The following is a 9,847-nucleotide window of genomic DNA, read 5'->3' on the forward strand; positions in this document are numbered from 1 at the left end:
TCTCAAAATCATCTACACCTCGCCTACCTAATGGATATGGGTCATCATTTAATAATTCTCCATGCCAATATAATTTACTATAACTCATATCAAATCCCCGACAAAATACATGATCCTTTATCATGGTAATATTCCCCTTTACTCCATTACCACAATCGATACAAGGACAACGAATTTTTTGTGGATCACTACAATTCTTTAGGCAAAACTCTAAAAATTTGTTGAATCCATCTTGAAATTGTGATGTTTCTCTCCTCTCAAGCATCCATGATTTATCCATACTAATAACAATATTAAATTCCTAATAAGTTAGAAAAAAACTTATATTAGGTTCTAGTCTTATAAATTTTTTAAAAAATTCGACAGAGTATCATCTGTTTCTATAGCATACCGTAATTTCATAATTACCTATAAAACCAATACAAACAAACACAAGAATCAAGCATAGATGAATCCATCATTATTAGGTTCTAGTCTTATAAATTTTTTTAAAAATTCGGCAGAGTATCCTCTGTTTCTATAGCATACCGTAATTTCATAATTACCTATAAAACCATTTAAAACAAACACAATAATCAAGCATAGATAAATCCATCATTATTAGGTTCTAGTCTTATAAAATTTTGAAAAAAATCGGCAGAATATCCTCTGTTTCTATAGCATACCGCAATTTAAAAATTTCCTATAACAACAACACAAACAAACACAATAATCAAGCATAAATCAATCCATCCTTATATCACCACAGCACGCAAATTTCCCAGAGCCGACTTCACTAATTTTCAAACATAACTTTCACTACATCTAATATGCATGATTACATTAGTCTTATCTTTATACATAAATCTTGTAGTAATATAAATAAAAAAAATAACTAACCTTCAATATTAATCTTCAATGCACCCGAAATGAACAACAAAGTTCACCACTCAATCAACGACCCTACTAAAACATTACATAATTAATTATCAAACCAATAAATAAAAAAAATCAAACTAGTTAATGAAACTAATGAACAACACTTTGATCATCTTCAAGCTATTTATTTTTTTTCAAATATTTAAAAAACAAATTTATCTATTGTCACAATTTCTAAAATTCACTAATATACATATATATATTTATAATAAACCTAATTTTTATCACATTATTTAAACTAACAAAATAAACAAATAATTATAAAAATTAACAAAATATTAGTTATATTAATTATAAAATTTAACAAAATATTAATTATATTAATTATAAAATTCGGAATAATAAAAAAAATAAAAAAAAACATAGAAAAATAAAAAATTATCATCAAAACCACATTATAGTAATCTATACTTGTTTTGAAGCTCAAAATCCCCTTGCAATGACAAAAATCCGGTCAAAATCCGGCAAGAAACACCAAGAAACAATGGAGAAAATACCCACGGCCAAATGCCTTTTTTTTTTCTCTAAAAAACAAAACAAAAAAAACAGATTTTTGGACTATATTTCGGTTTATAGTGTAGAAATGTAGCACGAAATAAAGAAAAAAAAAAGTTTGGAGAATGAAAATGGGTGTTGGCTCACGGTTGTTAATGGAGGTTTTTTGCACAGAGGAGAGAGGAGGGTTTGAGAGAGATAACCGTTCGGGGAGATGAAAAGGGCTATAAAACCCTTTTACTTCGGTTTTTAGGTAAAAACCGAAGTTAAAGGTCCATAAGTGTATAATGGTTGTGCACATTTAACTTCGGTTTTTAGGTAAAAACCGAAGTAGAAAGTGCACTTTCTACTTCGGTTTTTACCTAAAAACCGAAGTTAAAGGTGCACAAGGGGCGCGTTTGGCTCGGCCATTTTTTTGCATTTTTATTATCTCTAAACATAATACACGAGCTTGTGCAACCAAACATGACCCTCTTCACTATGAATTTTTCACTTCGTTTTTTTTAAAAAGCGAAGTAGTATGTAATTTTTTTCAGAGCACCAATTTCAAAAGCAAAGTAAAAGAGTTTGAAAATGTTTTTACTTCAGTTTTTTTGTATGCTCACTATAAAAATCGAGTAAAAGCCTATATTTCTAGTAGTGCATATTCATCTACAACTCTTTTTTGAACTTCCAATGATTCATCTCCAACCGATGACATCAAACCCATCTTCAATTTTAAAAAGTTCAAATTTAGTTCTTCAACCTAGCATTAACTTCACCTTTATTTTGATGGTATTTCACTATTGATATTGAACTATTAGTTTGATACAAGGGGTAAAATTATCCATATATCCCTATTTCCAATTAATAATTACATATATATATATATCTATTATTAAAGATAATAATTTTATTATTTTTTTATTAATTGTTGTTAATTTTAATTTTTAAAAATACACCAATATTATAAGAATAAATAAAAAGTATACAACACAAAAAATAATATATATTTTTTATTTTTGGTAACAATAATATTAATAACATAAATTTTAAATATGAAATAAAATCAACAATAATTAGAAAAACAAAAACAACAAATACAACCAGCATAAACTAGAATAATTATTTAACAAATTAGTGTATAATTATTATTTGTAGTTTTTTATTTTTTTTATATTAAAGATAATGTTTAATTTTCATAATGTAGCAATTTAAATTAAGTTCATTTATAATTTTTTATTGATATAAAATCATTATTAGTTAATTATATATATTAGTGTTAATATATAAAACTATTATTAGTTAAATTATTTATTGATGATTAAAAAGAATAAAAATAATGAAAATTATTTTTTGAAATAAAAATTGAAGTGAAATTTGAAGTAGTAATTGAAAATAAAATAATAATTTGAAGTGAAAAAGATGAAAAAATGAAGTTAAAATAGATTTAAAATGAAATAGTGATTAAATATGTGCTTAGTGTTCTTCTTTTACATTGATATATTCTCACTTTCTATTAACTCAGAGAGCATATTGTTCCCTATTGATCATCCTAGATTTTTATTTATTAAATTTCAGTAAGTGAGACCTTAGTAACTAATAAAGGAATGTTTGATTTGTTGATATATACATTTATATACAAGTGAAGTGATGATATTATATGGTATAAATATCAAAGAAAATGATCTTAAATCTTTGAGATTTATGTATATGTTGTCCCACTTGATCAGTAGTAATTCTAACCTATTCATATGGCTCGGAGTGTGGTGGAGATGGCCTTTTGCAATAGTTTGACATGTTTTAATTAATTAGGGGGAAAAGGAAGTTCAAATAGAAAAATGAGTGATTGTATGTGTGAAAATATCATTATTAATAATATAGAATAGAGTTAGAAAAATAATAAAAAAAAAGGAGGGCAGCTTTTTGATAAAGTGGAATGGAAATGGAATACAGTCTGTTAAGTATTTGCATACTATTACCCACTCACTCTCTACAATTCTATAAACAAGCTGTCAATAATACCCCACTATACATACTTCCATCAATTACTTCCAATACTCAATCCTTGAGTAGTGATCTCCCCCACTAAAAAGAATAAAATATATATATATTTATAATGTTTGTTACAAAAAATATAATTATAATGCACCGGTTAATTAATTTTAAAATTATTCATAATATAACAATGACCAAATGTACAAAGTGTAAATAATCTAGGCTCTAATGTAGCTAACTGGTAAACAACTTTGTTTCCATTTCTAGGCACAACATTACAAGGACCACATAACACTACTGCGGAAATAAGAGCTTGATTTGGCAAGAACAAATAAGAAATCTAATAAGATTATTAAGAACCACAATCAATTTCAACTTAATAGAAAATAATGAGGCTAGGTTTTACAGCAAGTTGAAATGCTGCTAGGTATACTTAAATTTATATACAAATAGTGAAAGTTTGTGATTGAAATGATGAATACAAATATCTTGTCACCGAAACTTTTGACAAATCATGTATTTAGTTAAATTTACTTTTTCATATATCTATTTCAAGCACTCCCATGTCAAATTTTGAATAGTGAAATGGGGAAGAGACGGATATAATTTGAGACCACTAATTCCTATTCTTGAAAAATGAGGCCGAAAGTATTAAGCAAATATTGTATATATGATTTATTTTATTTACTTATTTATATTTTGGAGGATCCTATTTGAAGATAAATTGATTATATTTTGCCCTAAAAATAATAAACATTTATTTTTTTATACACAACTTATTTCGATCACATTAGCATAGCAAGCAAAATAGTCATGTTATTAGCTGATTATATATCCGTACATGGTACTCATGTTACAGCAAAGTATGATTATTTATCATTTTCTTTTAAAAAATAAATTAAATCAAACAAAATGAAAAGGCCCTACTCCCACACACACCATGACACCATCTATTTCTATATATATAGTCACGAGAGTCCCTTACAAAACCCAACCAAACCCACACTCGATCACTCTCTCTCTCTCTTCTCACAACACAACTCAGGTCAGGGGCTAGCTCGAGTAGCCATGAAGGGGTTACTAGTCTCCACTCTAGCTCTAGTTCTACTCCTCTCCATAGCCGAAGTTCGAGGGTCATCACCAGGGCCCAACTGCTGGAAGCGCCGGGAGCAAGGCTCCACCTTGGAGGTGTTCCACGTGTACAGCACGTGCTCACCATTCCGGCCGGCTCAGGCCACCTCTTGGGAGGAGAGCGTGCTCCAAATGCAGACCAAGGACCAAGCCAGGCTACTGTACCTCTCCAGCCTGGTGGCCAAGAAGTCTGTGGTGCCCATCGCTTCAGGAAGGCAGATTGTGCAGAGCCCAACCTACATTGTCAGGGCCCAGATCGGCACACCGCCGCAGACTCTGTTGCTCGCCATGGACACTAGCAACGACGCTGCCTGGATTCCATGCGAAGGCTGCCTCGGCTGCTCTTCCACCGCCTTCTCCCCACTCAAGTCCACCTCTTACAAACCTCTTCCTTGCTCCGCTCCTCAGTGCAAACAGGTATATTGTATATAATCACTATAAGCTATTACACCATTTTCATTTTTGTTTTAATTTATATTTTATCAAAATGTTTTTAAATTTATTTGTTTTAACTTTGTGGACCTGTGTTTTTCTTTTTTCTACATGGGGATTGGAATGGTTTTTGATTAATAATTTTTTAAGGTAATTATATTAATACTATAATGTAGGGTCGTTTTGCCAACAAATATGCACCAATATTATATCTTGTCATGTAATTTTGCAATGCTTTTAATATATATATATATATTTATATATAAGGAAATATTACGTATTAAGTCAATTTTCTTTATTGACAAAAATGGGTTAATAGTTATAAATAAAATTTTAAATAATTTATGATGCTAAATGTTTTTTCAGATCAACTTTTGCCAGATCAACTTTTTTGCTGACCGAAGTATAAATATATATGTATGATGTTTTTGTTACAAAAATTATATCTGTGTTTTATAATAGCGAGTTTAATGATTATTTACAAAATCACACTTTTTTTGTCTAATACTATCTAAAAATCTATATGATCGAAGATTCCTCAAATGTAAACTTGTGATCTGATCTGACCGACTGAAAGGTTCACGGGTTAAAATATTATTATTTGAAAATGGACAAAAAAGCTCTGTTGATTATCTAACGGTGGCCCGTGATCTACGATCAGGTACCGAATCCCACTTGCAGTGGCAGCGCGTGTAGTTTCAACATGACCTACGGTAGCTCCAGCATAGCAGCTGACCTCTCCCAAGAGACTCTCACACTCGCCACCGACGCCATCCCAGCCTACACCTTCGGCTGCATCCAGAAAGCCACAGGCAGTTCTGTACCACCGCAGGGTCTTTTGGGCCTGGGCCGAGGCCCACTTTCTCTTCTTTCCCAGACCCAAAATTTATACAAATCCACATTCTCCTACTGCTTGCCCAGTTTCAAGGCCCTGAACTTTTCAGGGTCACTCAGACTTGGGCCTGTCGGGCAGCCCATAAGGATTAAGTACACTCCATTGCTTAAAAATCCAAGGAGGTCATCACTTTATTATGTGAACTTAGTGGGTATCAAGGTGGGCAGGAAAACTGTTGATATTCCCCCTAGTTCTTTGGCTTTCAATCCAACCACTGGTGCTGGCACTATCATTGATTCAGGTAAAAGATTATTTTCAACAAATATATAAGTATGTATATATAATGTAATACGCATTTGTTGAAAGATCAACTGCATTAATTTTATCACATATTGTATAAAGTGTGTGATTTGTCACACTAGTATTGTCTATTAACTTTTAAACTAATCACAGGCTAGGTTGTTTATTATGAATGTGTTTGTATTTAAGCAAATTTAAAGATTTGGTGGGCTACAAAATCCTATTAAAAATGTTGGCTGATTTGTACTATCAATAGTACTAGAGCACATGTGGTGGGGAAGTCTAGGATTGAGTCTAGATTCATTTATAGATTATGGTTCTCAAAACATTCTCTAAGCACAAAATTCAATTATTGTCCCACTCACCACCATGCATGTTTCCTTATTGGCTCAAATTTTTTAATTGCTTTTTCTCTTCTCAAATTGGATTCCTTTACGTATTTTTTTTTCAAAAATATTGGCCGAACAAATAATTGATTAAAAAGTTTATGCCAAATATTATAATGTAACATGCATAATTATAACATAAATACCACTTTTGCTTTTGTACATACACACTAACAATAATGTCATAATCAGGCACCGTGTTTACCCGATTGGTGGTTCCGGTGTACACGGCGGTGCGAGATGAGTTCCGCCGACGCATGGGGAAGGCGGTGGTGTCCTCGCTCGGTGGTTTTGACACGTGCTACTCAGTCCCCATCACCGTGCCTACCATAACATTTATGTTCACCGGCATGAATGTGACCTTGCCACAAGACAACTTCCTGATCCACAGCAGCTCCAGCAACCTCGCGTGCTTGGCGATCGCGGCCGCACCAGACAATGTCAACTCTGTGCTTAATGTCATTGCCAACCTTCAGCAGCAAAACCACAGGCTGCTCTTCGATGTGCCCAACTCAAGGCTTGGAGTGGCCCGTGAGACATGCTCTTAATTTATTACATTACTAGTATTATTAATACTATGTTTTATTAATTAGCTTTGTGGTCTGGGTCTCCAATTGTCGTTTTTGGTATTGATATTGTCGTTTAAGGATGTGCATGTATCGAAATGCATGTGTTACTTTGTTGGAGGTACCTCAATTGTACTTGTTTATTCCTAACTCTAAATCTTATAAGATAAAATCCAAAAATAAGTAAGTACTAAGTTTGTACTTCTTAGCTTTTTGTCCTAAAACATTATGTTTATTACGCCCTGCGTAATTGCAAATGTTAATTGTTTTGTTTCAATTCTAGTATAATATATGTAATATCTAATGTGCAATGGATGGTACTTAGTCACGTTTTATTTATTTTTTCTTTTTTTATGGAAAAGAAAAATAGTATTGTAAAAGAAATTTATGTTATCTATCCTAGATAACTAATTTTGCGTGAAGGCTTGTGGTGTTATATTATTTAAATAGTATAATGGTAGATTACATAATGTAACAAAATATGATTTGTCATATAATATGATTTGTCACATAAATGTGATTTGTAACATCTTGTAACATATTATTGAGAGTCACAAAATTGGACATATATGTGTGCCAAAATATGACATATTTTTGTAACTCCAAAATATTACTCAATAATATGTAGATTGTATGTTACACATTTGAGTTTGTATTTCACAAAGTCATTATGAAATATGGTTGTTGGAGACATGTTTTTAACTCTCATTAGGTGTATGGAAGTAACAAAATCATGTGGAAAAGAGTTTGGGATGTTTTGGAAAAACTGAAATTTTATTGCTAAAATTGGAGTTGTGGCCGTGAGCACTGATAATCCCTGCTACGGCCTGGGGGACAGAGGCCAGTCGCCGTGGCCAAGGGAGCTGATAACCAATTTCTCTTTTCAGTTTTTTCCAATTTGAACAGTTCTAAAATCCCAAGTAACTCTCAAATCTCAATTTTAATTCCATATACATCTAATTAAACATTGGTAACAGCCATGGAGGTTGGTGGAATTTGAAATGCAAATGGTATATCAAACTCTATAAGTAGGAGACTAATGCTCACTTGTAAGACAATTCTATTTCTATCTGCTATAGCACTTGACTAGAAATACACCAAAATGCTTGATTATTCGAGAGAGTTATTTCTAATATTTAGAGAATCTCTTACTGCTTGAGATAAAGGGAAATAAGCTTTTGGACAAAGGTTGTAAATCTTGTTCAAGTTGGTGATCCACAATGCTCTTCACTTTGGTTGTGTAAGTGAGAGAGTTTTGCTTATTGTTCTTGTTATTTCTTTTTCTACTATTGTTTTTATCTCCTCTTCTTCTATTTCTATTTACTTGTATTTTTGTAATAAGAGTTGTAACACTTATTTATCTACCATCTTGTATATTGTAACCTTTTGCATAGAGTTGTATCTTTGGTTTTACCATTTCCATTGAGTATAATATATATATATATATATCTAACAATTAAAAGCTTAATTTCATTTTTCAATGGAAGGAGAAACCATAGATATCTTGTGAGGATCCAACTTTGAAAAGATGGTAAGATAAGGTAATGTTCTTCTTTGGTTTTCTTAGAAGATCTAATGGTTTTCATATAGTGATAGAAATGAGAAGAAGAAAATTTTATAAATGAGGTTCATCGTTTTCTAATCTCCTTTGCTTTTGCAAATATAGTGGTTAGATTAGAAGATAATTCAACATCTTGAGGTTTTGCTACATGTGATTAATTAACATATTGTGTAAACAACCTAGTGGATTATTGGGTAATATGACAGCATGTTATATAATTGTATTATTTTGTGATAATGGAAAATTGTTAGAATGACAATTTTATTTATAAATATATTGATTTTGTGAATCAATAGAAATATGAAATCATATGTGTATGTGTAATGCCCCAAATTCTCCAATGTGTTTTAATGGCGGGAATAGTAGGCCGGGAGGGCCATACTTGCTTAATTATGTCATTAATTGATAGAATGCATGTATATGTGAATTATATTATAATATGATGTTAAATGCATGCATGTGGGTCCACATTTTAATTACAGGGGTGTGATGGTAATTTGGCCCGTTGAGGGCATAATTGTATAATTGTATGCATGTTGGTGATATATTGTTGAGACCACATTATAATGTGGGTTTGTTCGAGCTATTCGGCATGAGACGATCTTGGAATATTGATTAGCGGTCTAGTCATAACGGGTTTAAGTTCGGGGATCGGGATGAGTCTCGGGATGATTTTAATGATTAGAGCGTTACCGGAAATTAAAGGGTAACAGGTTATAAATTATTGGTGTTTGAGACTGTTGAGAATAGCGGGAATTGGAGAGCGTTAATTATGATTAACGAGATAGGTTGGAAAGGATAATTTTTCTCTTGGGAGCCTTTAGAAACCCTTAATTGACCTAGGGGTATAATGGTCTTTTCACCCCTAGGATTAGTATAAACTATGTTAGGCTGTGAAATAGAGGGAAAACATAGCAAGTTCTTGAAGCTTTCCCGTATCTCTTCCTCTTCCATTTCCTTTGTGATTTTTGAGCACTTGTTGAGGATTCAAGCTTGGGAAGTAAGTCTTGGGAGTTTGGGAAAGTGTTCTACCACTGAAGAGCATCACAACTTGAGTTTGAGGTAGGTTTCTAGCCATTAGCTCCCTGGTTTGCTCTGTTTTGGCTGTTAGTTTCAGCTTGTGATTTTGTTGTAGATAGTTGGAATTAATGGAAGTTTTGGTTGGGGTTTAACTTGGGTTTTGATAAGGGTGTGATATAGATCAAGTTTAGGGGTTGTATTGGATGTTTGGGTGGTGTTTTAGCTT

At 32.1% G+C, this 9,847-nt stretch overlaps 1 protein-coding gene and 1 non-coding gene across 2 annotated transcripts; both read left to right on the forward strand.

Annotated features, from left to right (window-relative positions):
- The first annotated feature begins 1,607 nt into the window (after positions 1–1,607).
- LOC133799187 (small nucleolar RNA snR35) lies at positions 1,608–1,802 on the forward strand. Its single transcript, XR_009876381.1, has one exon. It is a non-coding gene; the product is annotated as a small nucleolar RNA snR35 (small nucleolar RNA).
- Positions 1,803–4,368: 2,566 nt separating this feature from the next.
- Positions 4,369–7,317, forward strand: LOC133798738 (aspartyl protease AED3-like). The gene is made up of 3 exons (XM_062237201.1): positions 4,369–4,938; positions 5,615–6,089; positions 6,667–7,317. The coding sequence occupies exons 1-3, from the start codon at positions 4,459–4,461 to the stop codon at positions 7,020–7,022; spliced, it is 1,311 nt and encodes a 436-aa protein (XP_062093185.1). The 5' UTR covers positions 4,369–4,458; the 3' UTR covers positions 7,023–7,317.
- Positions 7,318–9,847: the final 2,530 nt, after the last annotated feature.

Source organism: Humulus lupulus, chromosome 8 (genome assembly GCF_963169125.1).
Source record: "Humulus lupulus chromosome 8, drHumLupu1.1, whole genome shotgun sequence".
NCBI lineage: Eukaryota > Viridiplantae > Streptophyta > Magnoliopsida > Rosales > Cannabaceae > Humulus > Humulus lupulus.